Source organism: Hippoglossus hippoglossus, chromosome 15 (genome assembly GCF_009819705.1).
Source record: "Hippoglossus hippoglossus isolate fHipHip1 chromosome 15, fHipHip1.pri, whole genome shotgun sequence".
Lineage (NCBI taxonomy): Eukaryota > Metazoa > Chordata > Actinopteri > Pleuronectiformes > Pleuronectidae > Hippoglossus > Hippoglossus hippoglossus.
Window position 1 is genome coordinate 7,396,683 of NC_047165.1, and position 15,901 is coordinate 7,412,583.

The window sequence follows — 15,901 nt, forward strand, 5'->3', positions numbered from 1 at the left end:
ACACTTATTTTAAACAACTCCACTGAAAAATGTGTTTTAATCTGTTGAATCAATGCTTGAAGTGCGTCTTTGATTGCAATGTATCATCATATTGGACAAATATACAGTAACATATACAGTAAGTTAAGGTTGGGGCTCGAACAGGTACCAGTTCAATAAAACACTAGCCTACATACTTTGACTGGAAGATACTAGTGAAATAGGTTATGTGAGTTGCATTGGTAGTGCCAGAGGTGCTTGTGTTTAATTTTACAAACTTAAGAAGTACTTTAGTATGCTGGGCCAGAGAGCCAAGCGAAACTAATGAAAAATGTATTTTTCGATACTTGGGAAAGTAGAGTGATTTCTGCAATGTTCCTCAGAAGCTACAATTATTCCTTCACTCTGTCATTTTCAATTGTAGGACGGGAAGAGAAATGTGTAAATGATTTAGCTTTTGCACTGTATTTGTCTCTCAGGGCTAAAAAACCTAATTCTCGGATGGTAAAACTCAAAATACTTCTTTCTTTGAGGGGAATGGATGTGGTCAGCAAATGTCAGCGCTATCAGCCCATTACGTTAAGAGGGTGTTACACAGAAAAGGTCATCTAATCAAAATGGACAGGGATCCTCCTCTGAGGAAAATGAAAGTACTTAGCTCAGAGTTTTATATATTTTGTTTACAAGTGGAACGTTTTGGTGAATTACAGAATGCTGGACTTTTTGAACAATGTCCAAGATGTGTCCCAGGTGTAACTGTGTAATTTGGTCATAATGGGAAAAATTGGTCCACATCCAATTCTTAGACTATCGATTTCTAGTGTAATCCCACCGTCTTTTAGTCACAGCGGGTCAGCTAAACGTGCAGAAAGGGAACTTTACATGCACAGTATGTATTAAGACTACGGCAAGGATGATAAAGTTGGAATGGAGATGTTTTTAACAGCCCCTCCAATTTTCCCAAACAAAATACAAAGTATTCAAATAGCTGTTTTCACAACTAGAATACAGCAATTTGGCTGTGTCATACAATCACAACATTGCAGGTGAATAGCAGAGAAAGAAACGATCACTCAGTGCTCCTCTGCCAAATCGGAAGCTACATTAACGTATGAAAATTGCAGAGGTACTTTTCTCTACAATCCTCTCTTTTAACAACCTGAATGAAAAACAAATTTGAAGATATAAAATGTTTCTGAAACTAAAAAACATGGAGCTGCCGTGTTTGTTTACTTTCGGAAAGGGACACACAAGGGAAAATGGAGCGGCAACTTGGGAAAGAGGTAAAAACACTTCTTTTTGTTGTACAGAGAACTAAAGTTTGTTAAAAACCTTTTTGGAAGAGCTCTAGGTGACATAGCAAAACACTTAGGGGTTGTCTGACAAAACCTTCACTGGTTTTCTAACATTGCTAGTTAATGCTAATTTAGAAATTGACTCAAAAGTTAACTAATAAATGACGGGCCTGGACCTTTATACTTTTTAGCTACACTAAAACCCTGGAAACATAATGGAGGATAGTAATGCAAGTAGATGGGGGGTTACCGTGAGCTGTTGACGCTAACAGGGGACGTTAGCATGATTTCCATGAGCCGTTGTCGCTAACACTGGATGCTAGCATCTTTGACTCCTTCACTTGGAAGAAAATGGCGCCAGGAGACGACATCGGAAGTTATCGGCAGACTCCGCCCACACAGTGACGTGTCCCGTCATGCTCTCCGCCTCCCCCAGCTTCACCTGCGTCACCACAGCTGCTCTCGTGTTGTTAGCTCTGGTTCGAATAATGTCCGACTCTGGAGATGATGAATTCCACTTTCTACGAACGGTGAGTCACACACTTTTCAAACTAGCTCTGGATATAAAGAAAGAAATATATGTAAATAGGTCACACTAGAAAACTACATGTTTTTGTACTTACCTAAGCTAAAAACTAGCTGCAGAGGTGTCAACAGTAAACATTAGTGGTGGAAGACTTACACATATTTTTTACTTTCGCTAAAAATACCACATTACATGCAAAGGTCATTTACAAAACCTAAAATATACAAAATGTACTTTGTAGGAAAATGACCCCTGTAGTTTATATACTTTAGATAATTATATTAACATGCATTCATGTGTAAGCAGCAATTTAATGTTTAAGTTGGTTGAGGTTTATTTGTTAATCAATTAATGGTTTAATTTGTAAAATACAGTGAGAAATGCCGATCAGAGTTGGTCAGAGCCCGAAACTGTCAACAAATGAAAAGCTATTGTTTTTTAATCTTTACACGATAGATTAATTTAAGGACTTTAATAATGGTTAACAATACATTTTATGTCAGACAACTAATTGCTTCAGCTCCCACTGTTCATATCTTATGAAGCCACACAATTTACAACATCGTAATGTCTGCTATATAAAAAACTAAAGCTGCAAAATGTGGTGGAGTAAAACATATAATATTTCCCTTTGAACTGTAGTGGAGTTCATCAAAAGTGCACATGAATACTTCAGTGGAGTAAATGTACTTAGTTACTTCCCACCACCAGTAATGTCTGAAGAAATAGAAGTAGTTTGTTTTCTGTGTAACTGCCTTTTTTTATGAGGTATTTTCTATTATATTTATGTATCAACAGATTTTCTACTGTAGTATATTCAACTTATCACAGCTAGTTCAATATCAGTAAGCATGGATCTATCAAAATAAAATGTGATCCTATGGCACACACTCAAAACATTTTTACTTTGCAACATGAATGATACAGTAATATTTAATTTACAAATCTGCTTTACTTTCAGTGCACAGCTTTGTTCTTTTTTAGTCACTGACAGTAAAGGATAACCACAAATGGCTTTTTCCATCTTCACTGGAGGATGATATCATTGTTCTGTAGTTGTTAGTTGTCCTCTCACAGCTTCTTATCTTCGTCCGCTGACGAGGGCATGTCACAAGTGTCTGGTGCGGATACAAGACACACACACACACACACACACACACACACACACACACACACACACACACACACACACACACACACACACACACATACCACAAACATGCAGTGTTGCAGACCCAGTGCCCAGGGTGAAGTCATTTTTGAAAGGTCGATCCACAATATAAAATTACACTGCAGATATCTGTGTCATACATTATTACATCTAATGCAAGGTATCCCCGAGGAAATTGTTCAGTGGAGGCGGGAAGCCACAGTGATCCTGTCGAATCTCATCCCTTGATCAGTTTAGTTAGTAGAAGGTAGGAGTAGCATTATAGCCACACTTGTGTTTGTGAATGAAGGCCCGTGTTTAATATCACAAAAGTGAAAGTGGTCTTTGTTCGAGGCAAGTTTATCCACCTCCACTTTAAAACACAATGGGGGAAACTCTTGAGTGGACTACACACCAGCGTCAGTTTCAAATTCCAAACAAGCTTTTTGAAAGACTGTTCCGGACGAATGAACATGCATCTCCACGTTGCCAGAGCTTTTGACATTTGGATTAAGTCTCGTGGTGTAGAGAATTTTCACTTGTACCTGGGAGAGGAGCTGAGTCCTGTAGCCATCTGATTGCTCTGCTGTGTCGGGCAGTGTTTTTGACTGACTGCAGAGTACTGCTGATATGAAGAGTGGAAAGAAGGGTGAATCAGGGGTCAGACAGTGCCATATCTTCCCAATATGGAGATATGCAGCCTGGGTAGAGAGAGGTGTCGGTAGTCCTGGCTGGACGTCGGAGACAAGTTGTCTGTTGTCCCTCTCTACAGCTCTTTAAATAGATGTTAAAAGCCTAATTATGTTGTCTTGGTCCATTGGCATTTAAATGAAGATATGATAAAGTTTAGATAAGAGTGATTTACAGTGCATACTTTTACAGTAGAGATAGAGCATGTTTTCTGATATCTACACCATGCCACTCTTTCCTGAGTATACTTTAATTTAAACAAGATTTAAAAACTTTGTTTTATATACAGTATACTGTTTTTCATGTCATTTCATGTAGCGTTTCTCTCTTTTATGTCTTTAGATATTTGTGGGTTGGTATACAGGATCAAGGCCTGTATTTATTGCATCACCATGCGGGAAAATGCAGATTTAATATTGCTGTGTACCTTGAGATTAATGCTGACTAGAGTATACTTCAGAGGGAGCAGCAAGTCAGCATCAGGGTTTTTTGCCTTTTTTTTTACAAGATGGAGGCTTATAGTTGATCCCCACAGCCTTATCCTTCAAAGACAACTACATCGATTCTCACTATAGAAATTAGCTTTTTTTTTAATACACAGGAATCTGTAACTCTTGTGTGTGTGTTTTCTCAGGGAGATGAGTTGGTTCTGCAGAGCACCTTCACCTCCCAGGAGGAACATGTGAAGCTCTGTCTGGCTGCGGAGGGATTTGGCAGCAGACTTTGCAGACTTGAGTCCACGTCTAACTGCAAGGTAAAGGGCTCCACCTCAATGACTGTGCACTTTTCCTTTGTACCACGTTTTATTCATCATTAGTCATCAAACTTTATTATTCTTGAATAAGAAGAGAGAGACCTGTGAGATAATGCAAATAATTCAATAAGAATCAGAAAAAACTGCCCTTTCTAGATATAAGTTTAACACCAAGATATACGGCTGACTGATCAAATATTCAGATTACGATATTGGAAACATAAATGACATTAAGTTTTAATGCTTACCGTGTCTGGCCTGTGCCTAGTATATCATTCAGAAATGTATAAAATAGTTTTCTTAAAATTTCTTACTAATTCACCTCTAAATGAATCTTATCACAATTAACATTTTATATATGTTCCATGTTTAATATGTTTCTTACTTGTGTTTTCAGTGTCTATAATATCTAAACAACAATTCCCAAGTAACCAGATACAAAGCTGCTTCAGTGACACAAACTCTACCGTCTTTTTTCTTTCAGAATGTTCCCCCAGATTTGTCTGTCTGTGGCTTTGTCCTCGCCCAGTGTCTGTCTGTCCGAGCCCTGCAGGAGACGCTGGCCCACAGCGAGCACTTGGCTGCAGAGGTGAGTCTCTCCTTCTCTTCTCTCGGTTAATGGATCCTAATATTCCCTGAAACATTGGATTGATTTCTACTCTGTCAGTGTCATGGTGCTGAATGTGTGTGCAGAATGATTTACTGGGATTTCAGGGTACTAAACTGACCTCATATCAGCTACTTAAATAGTATAGTTATAGTAGTTTAAGTGAAGTAGATGAAGTATTCTGTACATTATTGACTACAATATAGAGTACAATTTTAACTGAGCATATATTTGAGAAGGATTTGACCTGTATTTATTCATCTTAAGCTACAGAGTTAGTCGTATAACACACATAACAATGACAAATGAGCCAACATAAAACTGGAACAGCTAGTATTTACGTAAAGTAACAAGTGGACATAATTTACTTGTACTTTACAGGTGGGAGCCGGAGGAAACCATCGCACCCTTCTTTATGGCCAGGCAGTGTTGTTCCTACACTTTTACAGTGGAATGGTAAGTCATCCTGACGTAATGCACATATTAATCAGGATTCAGTTTTACTTCCATGGTCTCAGTCTTACTCCCAAAAGTTTTATTAGATTTTTCCAAATATTTCTTCACATGATTGCTGAAAAATATATGTGTTTTTTTTACTCCCAGTATCTCAGCTGCTTGTCTTCATCTCAGTCTTCAAGTGACAAGCTGGCTTTTGATGTGGGTCTGCAGGAGGATAAAGCAGGTATTTGATGTCAGATCTTTGTAACAGGATAAAAATGAATCTGTATGCAAGTAAAGATTTCAGATATGCATTTATTTTTTAAGTACTTCATGTATATTTCCTGTGTGTGTGGATCAGGTGAGGCGTGTTGGTGGACCGTCCACCCAGCATCTAGGCAGAGGTCAGAGGGTGAGAAGGTGCGTGTTGGAGATGACCTCATACTGGTCAATGTGTCCTCAGAGAGGTATCTGGTGAGTCGGTAAAGGAGTGACGTTCTTTCATTGTGAGTTGACAGAAAATCAGATAAGAATATCTCAGATCTGCTTAAAGAAATAATAAAAGATCACTTATTTGGCATTTGAAGTTGATAAATTGAATGTGTGTTTCATTTTCCACTTGTCTGCCCCCTCTATCTTTCTTTTGAGCTTTGTAGGATCAAGAAATTATCATTTCCTCTGACTTCACTCCGTAGTTTGCCATCTGTGTTCTCTGATGAGTAGATTAGCATAACTGTTTGTGATAGCACCTATCATTGTAGAAAAATCAAGCTCTATTTAATGTTGATGAGCTGATTTTTCTTTTTCCCTGAACGTTTTGTTTCCTACCAGCACATGTCCTTTGGCACTGTTTTTGACAACAGAAGCTTGAGTGACAGCCTGATTGTTGATGCAGCCTTCCAGCAGACTCTCTGGAGTGTGGCTCCCATCTGCTCTGGAGGTGGAGTTGCTCAAGGCAAGTTACTTTTATCATCTTTCCTTTTGTTCTCTAGGCATACTGGATAACATGATCAATGTCTAAAACAGTATAATCCAAATTATACCTGTGTCCAAGAAATGTGATTGGCGTGTCCCTCTGTTTTTCAAACTGATGTTGGCGATGGTCACTGAAAGAGCTTTGCCAACCATGAAAGTGAACAATACTCAGTCTGCTATTTTTTTATTAGAAAATCAACCAAAATCTGGCCTGTTTCTGTAGAAAACTCTTCCCATGTCTCTTCTGCTAACACTAGGGTACCTGAAGGGGGGCGACACGTTGCGGCTACTCCACAGCCACAGTGACGCCTGTCTGACAGTTCCCTCCACAGGGCAGGGAGAGGAGCTGCAAAGGTCGGTTACCTGAAAATACTAATCACCTCTCGTGCCCACCATAAACATCCTTTTGTTCCCTAGTCATGTCCGTTTTCTCAATGCAGGATGATGCATTATGAGGTTGGATCCGTCTCCAGCCAAGCCTGCTCGCTCTGGAGGCTGGAGATTCTGCGTGTAGTGTAAGTATAAATGGGATTTGATGATCTGCTCACGTGCAGTAATTTTTAGCTTTTGATTGTATAAAAAAGATCTGATTTTTGTAATTGCAGAAGAAGAGAAAATTGTAAATTATTGCTAAGAGCATAGAGGGAGTTAATATCAAGCCGCTGATGGTCACTGCCAGTTCAAGGTCTGGAGTTTTTGTTTCTTCTGTTTTTGCCTATAATAGCTGAGCAGAGAAACCATGTTTGTCTGGCCCAGAACAGAATTAGGGTTGTGTGTCCCCTGCTTGCTCCCCTGCCATGTCAACACTAAAGAGGGAAAAAACTAAATGTAGCAGACAATTCAATTCAGCAGACAGCGTAATTGTAGCAGACAGTTCAATTTTCTGGAAAAGAATACAACAACAACAACAGCGCCACACAAAGTCCTTGATATTCCTCAGGTGGAGCGGGAGGCATACATGCTGGGGGCAGCCTTTCAGACTGTGCCATGTGACCACCGGGAGGTATCTGGGTCTGACAGAGGAAAGGGGGCTGTACCTGGTTGATCGGGACAAGGCCGACATCAACACGACCTCCTTCTGCTTCCGTTCCTCAAAGGTCAGGGGTCACATGAGACTGTTAAGATCAATTCATTATCTGAATCAATTGTGAAATGGCTGGATTACTGAAGGTCATTAGTATGCAGTGTTCCTATTTATTTCAAGGGGACACATTTGTTTGGGATACATGTGATAATAGATTTTTGCCTGTAGGAGAAGCTCGACACTGGTGTAAGGACTAATGTCGACGGCATGGGGACCCCGGAGATCAAGTATGGAGATTCCATATGTTACGTTCAGCATGTCGACTCTGGGCTCTGGCTCACCTACCAAACCACTGATGCAAAGTCGTCTCGCATGGGAGGAACTCAGCGAAAGGTAAACATGTAAATGTGTAAATTTTATTGATTAAACAAAGGCCTGAGGCTCATTCTATATTCCGTCTATAATGAATATTGAATGTGAAAATGTACTGAATCACACTTTTTATATGGGGAAAATAATTGCAAATGTTGTGCTTCCAGGCCATTTTGCACAGCGAGGGTCACATGGACGACGGGCTGACGCTGTCTCGTTCTCAGAGGGAAGAATCTCACTCGGCCAGACTCGTCCGGAGTGCTACTCTCCTCTTCAGCCGCTTTAGCAGGTGATGGTCCGTGTATTTACACCCTCAGATATTTGGTACAGCGACCGTGACATATCAGCCAGACCAATATTGGCTTATTAAAGATACATTGGTAAAGGTTTATATTGTATAGGCTGATGTGTAATAAGAACAATAACACACACACACAACTGCAGACTTCAGCTGTCTTGGAATGCCTTAAGGATTTTCTTGTGGTACACAGAACCGCAGTGATAAACTAAGAAATTTTGAAAAAATACCATGGGACTCCTACCACGCTTTTAAAAAGTGACTGGTGCATAATTAACTGAGAGAAAACTCTGAGATATGGAATCACTTGAGGCTCTGAACATTTCTCAAACTTTCTATTTTCTCGCTGTAAAAAACTAGAATACATCAGAATCATTCATTTGCCTCCCAGGACTTTACAGTCTGTGTAACATGCATCACTCTCCACCGTTGATTCAGATAAGCAGCCCAGAGCATAGTCATAGTTGTTGGTTTTCAAATCCAGGCCTGCTTTACCACGAGAAGATTTAAAGGTCTGGTAGTTTGAGTCCAGGCTGGAAACTAATCATGTCTGTGAAATATAGTATTGTTGTATTTCTCATACACATCTGCTGTAGGAAAGTGGATGGCTTCAGTCAGCAAGGACACCTGTCCTCCGTCAGCGTGCCGACAGAGATGGTGATGTGCAGTCTGCAGGATCTAATAAAGTACTTTCAACCTCTGGAGGGGCTTGGCCATGAAGCTAAACAGAACAGCATGGCAGCTCTAAAGAATCGGCAAAACATGTTTCAAGAAGAGGTAACTGCATGTGTGATAGTTTAAACTTGTCCTACATGTTATACGTTTGACAATGTTTCACAAGTGTACCCCTATTTCTTCTAAGGGTGTGATAGCTCTGGTCCTAGATTGTATTGATCGTCTACACCAGTACAGCAGCGCTTCTGATTTTGCTGAGTCTGCTCAGGGTGAGATGGGAGAAGAATGGGAAACCATCCTCAACCGCTTCTATGAGCTACTGGGTGAGAATGAACACACATCTAGTATAGACACCTTTTCATTTGCAAAACTGACCCCACAACATTTATTATCTACTGACGCAGACACCAAACAGGTACAAATGTTTTCTCTGTAATATCTACTGAGCTGATCACAACACAATCATATGCATTTTGCTAAAAATATCAATAATTTAAAGTGATAAATTGTTGAAATGTGGTTTACACTCTGTCATTTTGCATAAAATACATGCATCGATGAGTCCTGAGCCTCCTCCTAACACTTCTCTGTCCCTCTCCAGCTGCTTTGATCCGGGGAAACCGTGTAAACTGTGCACATTTCTCAGGTTCTCTTGACTGGCTGATTAGCCGACTAGACCGACTGGAGGCCTCCTCTGGTTGGTTGAACTTGTACTTATTCTATTTTCACTTGCAAAATATTCAAAAATTACCACATCCTTGGGTATCGTTATATCTCCATGCAACAGCCAGTGTTTTCTGGTTTGTCTGTGGTCCATCTGTCTGTCCCTTGAATGTGAATGTGACATACTAGTGACACCTGCTGGGAATTTTATTACACCTGACACAAACATTTACTTGGACTTAAGGATGACCTGATTAAAATTTGGAGGTCATAGGTCTCGTGACCTCACAAAACCCTTTTTTTGCCTTATTTTAAGAACACATTTTCACGTAGACTCGCAGATTAACCTATTACATATTGGTGGTCAACGGTTAAGGCCCCGTTTTACATTTGTGATTAAATGGTGAGATATTCCCGGTGTTTAATGTTATCTGCTGCATATTAAGTCTGAATTTATCTTATCTCAGCATCATAGCAGGCACTCGTGATATTAAAGGCTGCACTACAAAGTATCTTCCGCATATTAATGAACAATTACATACTGTCATGTACAGGAGTCTTGGAGGTTCTGCACTGTATCCTCGTGGAAAGTCCTGAAGCACTCAATGTCGTCAAAGAAGGACACATTCATTCCATCATCTCTTTTCTTGACAAGCATGGATGCAACCATAAGGTAATATATTTAGTATTTTGTCTATTTGATTTTAAAATAGTATAAGCTTTATCCATACTGGCAGCAAAATGACCAAATATTGTCAATATGTTCATGCTACATCTGGGTTCATTGGCTGAAAAGCTGCAGCTCGTCCAAATACGTTTTTTGTGCGAGGAAATACAAAAGCACAGAAAAGCCGATTGCAGCCTCAGTCGTGGTTGTTGAACTTTTCCCCTAATGTGAAATCATTTCCATGTGTTTATCGAGCCGCTGCTTGATGGGGTGTTGACAGGTTGCTTTCCAGGTTCTAGAGGTGCTACGCTCTCTGTGTGTGTGCAACGGCGTGGCGGTGCGGTCCAATCAGAACCACATCTGCGACAGCCTGCTGCCAGACAGAGACTCGCTGCTCCAAACACGTCTGGTTAATCAGGTCATCAGGTACGATCGAGAATGCTTTCTCTTTCTTTTGTCTTTAAGTTATTCTTCTCTCTTCCATTCTGTCTCATTCTTTTCTTATTCAGTGTTTTTGGTCTTTTTCCTCTGCTGTTTGTCTCTTTTGCATTTCAGACACACAAACGTTACACAAACTATGTGTACAAATTAAAAACAATAACGTCCAAGCTCAAAAATCAAGTGTTGCAAGGAGAATATCTTCCCATAATCCACCTTACATTTTGTATTCACTCTTGGAGAATCATTTAATGAGTGTTTTTTTTCCCTCTTGTCCCCTCTTGAGCTTTCTATTCGATTTGTTTAGTTAACTGTAGAGATCGCACTGCTGCAGGCCTTTGTGTCCTTGAAGTCTTTCATTCTGCTCTGCTGTACACATCCTTGATACGAGATACACTTTATCTTTCTCCACAGTAGAGCACTCGGCTCTTTCTCTGCTGGACTCAAGTTAATTGAAGAATTACTTGTCTCCTTTTAGTGTCGCCTCTTAATTAGCTGCACAAATGATTGTTGTCTGAAGAGATCAAACCAATAATGTTGATGTCAGAGCTCACATGTCTTTATCTCAGCCGTATCCAATGAGACTGTGGAAAGGTTAGGGGCTTCCTAAGGTGATGTGACACATCTTTGGACATTCTTTTGTCATTTTTTATCATATTTGATCTTCTTGCTCTGTCTCTCAATATTTGGGCCCACTGTGTGAAGCAGTTTCCATTTTTCCTTTTCCTTTGAGCTTGTGTTTTTTCTGCACTCAATCTGCCCTGTCGTCCACAGCAGCTGCCTTCTTTTATCACGCTTTATCAACAGCCCATTTTGCTCCTCAGGCCTTATAGCTTATTTTGTTTCATATTCCAAACACCTGCTCTGTCCAATCCCCAGCTCTCTCTTCCTCCTCTAGCCATTACTCATTCTATCACTTTTACTTCTTGTCCAACTAAATGTCTCATTAGTACATCTGCTTTCATTCATCTCATCGGTTTTCCCTCTCTTTTCCGTCTTCTCCTCCTTACCCTACCACATTTTGCCAGTTCTTCCAGATGCCCTCTTACATATTTTTCCTTGTCTGTATCCAGTCTTCTTATCTATTATTATCCAATCTCTTACATCATCTTAACCAAGTCATATTTTTCGCTCCGTGTCCTTTTCCCTTTCGCTCAACCCCCCCCCCCCCCGCCCTTCCATCCTAATGTCTTCACTGTCCTGAGAGCTCTGTCAAGGGCAAGGTTAAAGTCACTACATGAACTAGCATTTATTCTCCAGATGTCGTCTTGGTCCTGATTAAATTCGAGCAACATATTGCCGATTTTCCCGTCCACAAACCTTTTCGTGTTATTGCTTCTCATGCTCTGATTCTAAATCTTCTCTGGTAATTTAGTTTCAGCACCAGCAGTGGAAGGTCAACCTCCAACAAAATGCCTGCTCTGTGTTTGGTTTATATATTTATAACAATGAAATGTGATGTGCTCATGAAAGTGTTATGTTATGGTCTCTGTGGGCTGCACCAAATTCCCCGAATAAAGGAATAGCAGTGTGTGATCCTACACAGAGCAGTACGGTAAAAATAAGCTACTAGTATTATATTGCTGTACAATTTAATTCAATATTCATGCATGACTGTGATGATTATGATGTGTGTCTTATATTTATGGATATTTTCTTTTATCATCCTATGTTAAGTGTCTGAGCAGTGAGACATTTAAATTAAAATTAAAACGGAAAGGATAACAAACATTAAAAGTGGAGAATGGTAAAACATATAGAATAGTTATTAAAAAAATAAAGTGATTGATTCAGCAATACATTAAATGGAGGAGAGCAGTACATTAAATGGATGGGTACTCTTTAATTACAGACTCATCAAAAGCTTGCAATAATTGGTGTTTTTAATCTGCTGACATTACTTGCAGCAAACCTTAGGGAAGTGGTAGAGAATCCCAGAGAGTGGGTCTGCAATGACATAACTTAATAACAAACTAATTAAAACTATATACTATAACTTCTAACTATGAAAGGCACCATCTTTTGAGTTTTCTTCCATTTCTCTCTACCTCCTCTGGACTTCTATCGCCACAGCATGAGACCGAACATCTTCCTGGCCATGGGGGATGATTCAGCGCAGCATCGAAGGTGGTACTACGAGCTGGCTGTGGACCATGTCGACCCCTTCCTCACATCTGAGCCCACTCATCTGCGTGTGGGCTGGGCTTGCTCGGAGGGCTACCACCCCAGGCCCACTGGAGGAGAAGGCTGGGGGGGCAACGGGGTGGGGGATGACCTCTGCTCGTATGGCTTTGATGGGCTTCAACTCTGGTCGGGTGAGGATGAGACACAGGAGTCAGTAGTACAGTAGAAGTACTTCTGGGGATGCTGCTCACTGAATGAATGCATGAATAACCATATTTCAATCTTGAGTTTTTATCACAATAAAGATGATGATTGAAATGTAGGTTGGTGACATCACCTCCACAGGGAGATTAAAAAGAAAGACAGAAAATGAAACACGACCTATTTTAAAGTTTTTAATTCGTAATCTCTGATCTAAAATTGATTTACAGCCAAGTCAAGAAAATATGAAGACTGTATATTTTTCCAAACATCCATTTTTAGAGATGATTCAAATTAAAATTCCTATCATTGCTTTTTATTTAGTGCCATAAAAGGATTATATGGGATTTTACCATGTCTGATTAAAAGGAACAAAAAAGAAATTCAATAAAATCGATGCTTCTTAATTATCTTGTAGAAACAACTTGACATTTCAGTGACCCCCATTGTTGAGCAACACGTCATTATTCAGAGGGAGCCAGTGACATGGTACTGTTTGTTCCTTGAGCCTGAACAGAGACTATAATAAATCATCCTCAGCCGCAGTAAATCTTGAGTTTGCTGCGGCTGCCAAACTTTTGATTACGATAAAGATGTGTCCGTGTAAATTGACGATGAACAGACTTGCTGCCTTTTTAGATGTGTCTAGTCGGGGTAAACAACAATGAATACAAAGTAGACTGATTCCATATTGGCAATTTAGAAGTGTTCTGTCAGGATGATTTATGTCAGATTCTGCCAGAATGAATATGAGCCTCCGATGTTAACATCTATGGGTGCATTCATGCATTGTATTCACATTCTTGTATTTTTAAAGTACTGGGAGATTTAATTTAATAAAACATGGATGACTTAAGCAGTTGTGTCTTCTGAATTTTAGGCTGCGTGGGCCGCAAAGTGAGCTCACCTTTCCCCCACTTGCTGAGAAACGATGATGTGGTCAGCTGCTGTCTGGACCTCAGCACTCGCTGCATCTCTTTCCGGGTCAACGGGCTGCCTGTGCAGGGCATGTTGGAGAACTTCAGTGTCGACGGCCTCCTTCACCCTGTGGTCAGCTTCTCTGCTGGAATCAAGTGAGTAGAGGAGACACGATAACTGTTCTACACAGTTGGCTTCTGGTTTATCTCAAGTAAATTTTAAGTCATATGCTGTATTTAATACCATTTGTAATTTCTTTAAGGAGGCTGAATTATTTTTTGTTGAAGTTTAATCTTTTTAAATGCATGCCATGTTCTTTTTTCTCGACACCAGGGTTCGTTTTCTTTTAGGGGGAAGACATGGAGAGTTTCGCTTCTTGCCGCCACCAGGTTTTGCTCCATGCTCGGAGGCTCTACTCCCGAGAGTCAAGCTGAAGGTAGAGCCATGTCAGAAATACATCTTGGATCTCGGAGAAGGAAAACAAGAGCTCATCGGCCCATTAGTACCTGTCACTCCAGTTACCTTCACTCCCACACCAGTAGACATTAGCAAGGTAAAAGAAAGCAATTAAATCAAACCGATTAGATTTCCCCATATTTTGCAAAGATAAATTGCAAATTAATTTTTTTATTTCGAGATTTCAGATAAAAAAAAATTCTGATAAAAATATTTAAAATATTTACATACAATTTTAAATGCATCTTTCCAATGATATTACTCTCATAGGTGGCACTGCCCTCACAACTTGAGGATATTCGAGAAAAAATGGCTGAGAACATCCATGAGCTCTGGGTAATCGACAAGATTGACCTTGGATGGACAAATGGACCTGTGAGAAAAGAGAAGCATATGCTGGCATTATTTAATCATTGCATGCATCAAATTAATAATTATTTAAATCCCCTATTTACAGTGTTTCTTGCAGTTTGAAAACTATGAGCTTTTGTCAAACAGGTGAGAGATGAGAGTAAGAGGCATGATCCGTGTTTGGTGGAGTTCTCCAAGCTGCCGGAGCAGGAGAGGAACCAGAACGTTCAGGTGGCTCAGGACACCCTCAGGTGAAATCTATGACCTTTATCCTACAATAGAAAAAACCTGACGTCTACTTTAATTAATTTGTTGAACAAAATTAAAAATAACTTACCGGTTGAGTAATCAGTGTTTCTGTATATTTCCGTACTGAAGGACTCTGCTTGCTCTCGGATTTCACGTTGGTTTGACTGATGACCGTGCGGCAGACAGAGTCAAATACATGAGACTAGCCACCAAGTATGTAAATATTATTATGTTTAATTGCATTTTGTTTGTAGCCACAAATACTGTAAAAGGACAACTACATCAGAGCCATTTGGTCATTCTTTTATTTTGTCTTTCTCAGATATGAACAGCCCAGTGGATATCGACCTGCCCCAGTAGACTTGAGACAGGTTTCTCTGAGTCCAGCCCACCAGGAAGTGGCTAACCTGCTGGCAGAGAACGATCACAATGTCTGGGCCAGAGAGCGGATCAAACAGGGATGGACCTACGGAGCCCAGCAGGTTTCTGTTCTGTATTACTGCATTGACCAGACACTGCTGAAGAGGAACAATATTTTTTCATTCATAATATTGCATGTTGCCTATAGACCCTGAATGAAAATGGACATAGACTCCGGGTCAGGAAATTGAAGCTACTTGCAGAAGTGTCTAAAATCTGTATCCTCTCATATCACCAGCAACCAACTCCACTGTTTGTACTAACAGTTTGTTCTGTCAACACAAACACTGATACTATTTGCTGACATGTATGTGTGTTACCAGGATGTCAAAGCCAAGCGGAGCCCGTACCTGGTGCCTTGCAGCCTGCTTGATGAAAGGAGCAGGAGAATGGGCAGAGAGAGTGTCAGAGAGGCAGTGTGTACTCTGCTGGCCTACGGTTACAGCCTGGAGCCCCTCAACCAAGAACGGGGTATGTCACAAAGTCCTGTTACTAGTTATAGCTCAGTCAATACCCCCTTTATTTATTGTAACCAGCTTAAGACAATACAATTCAAGTTGCAACACAGCTGTCTTTTTTTATTGAGTAAAACTTTGTATAGCTATTGACAATTCTGCAACTTCTGTGAACA

The 15,901-nt window shown here is 40.2% G+C and overlaps 1 protein-coding gene across 1 annotated transcript in view; it reads left to right on the top strand.

The window, feature by feature from the left end:
- The first annotated feature begins 1,690 nt into the window (after nt 1-1,690).
- ryr2b (ryanodine receptor 2b (cardiac)) overlaps nt 1,691-15,901 on the top strand; it is a 57,301-nt gene continuing 43,090 nt past the window's right edge. The window contains exons 1-25 of the mRNA XM_034608814.1: nt 1,691-1,804; nt 4,275-4,394; nt 4,879-4,983; nt 5,383-5,457; nt 5,605-5,683; nt 5,801-5,913; nt 6,271-6,394; nt 6,672-6,768; nt 6,855-6,929; nt 7,355-7,511; nt 7,667-7,831; nt 7,978-8,099; nt 8,705-8,885; nt 8,971-9,106; nt 9,385-9,480; nt 10,001-10,119; nt 10,394-10,539; nt 12,625-12,866; nt 13,757-13,949; nt 14,128-14,347; nt 14,521-14,625; nt 14,749-14,852; nt 14,980-15,063; nt 15,173-15,332; nt 15,594-15,741. Coding sequence (XP_034464705.1) covers nt 1,691-1,804; nt 4,275-4,394; nt 4,879-4,983; nt 5,383-5,457; nt 5,605-5,683; nt 5,801-5,913; nt 6,271-6,394; nt 6,672-6,768; nt 6,855-6,929; nt 7,355-7,511; nt 7,667-7,831; nt 7,978-8,099; nt 8,705-8,885; nt 8,971-9,106; nt 9,385-9,480; nt 10,001-10,119; nt 10,394-10,539; nt 12,625-12,866; nt 13,757-13,949; nt 14,128-14,347; nt 14,521-14,625; nt 14,749-14,852; nt 14,980-15,063; nt 15,173-15,332; nt 15,594-15,741 — 3,280 coding nt within the window. The remainder of the gene's footprint in view (nt 1,805-4,274; nt 4,395-4,878; nt 4,984-5,382; nt 5,458-5,604; nt 5,684-5,800; nt 5,914-6,270; nt 6,395-6,671; nt 6,769-6,854; nt 6,930-7,354; nt 7,512-7,666; nt 7,832-7,977; nt 8,100-8,704; nt 8,886-8,970; nt 9,107-9,384; nt 9,481-10,000; nt 10,120-10,393; nt 10,540-12,624; nt 12,867-13,756; nt 13,950-14,127; nt 14,348-14,520; nt 14,626-14,748; nt 14,853-14,979; nt 15,064-15,172; nt 15,333-15,593; nt 15,742-15,901) is intronic.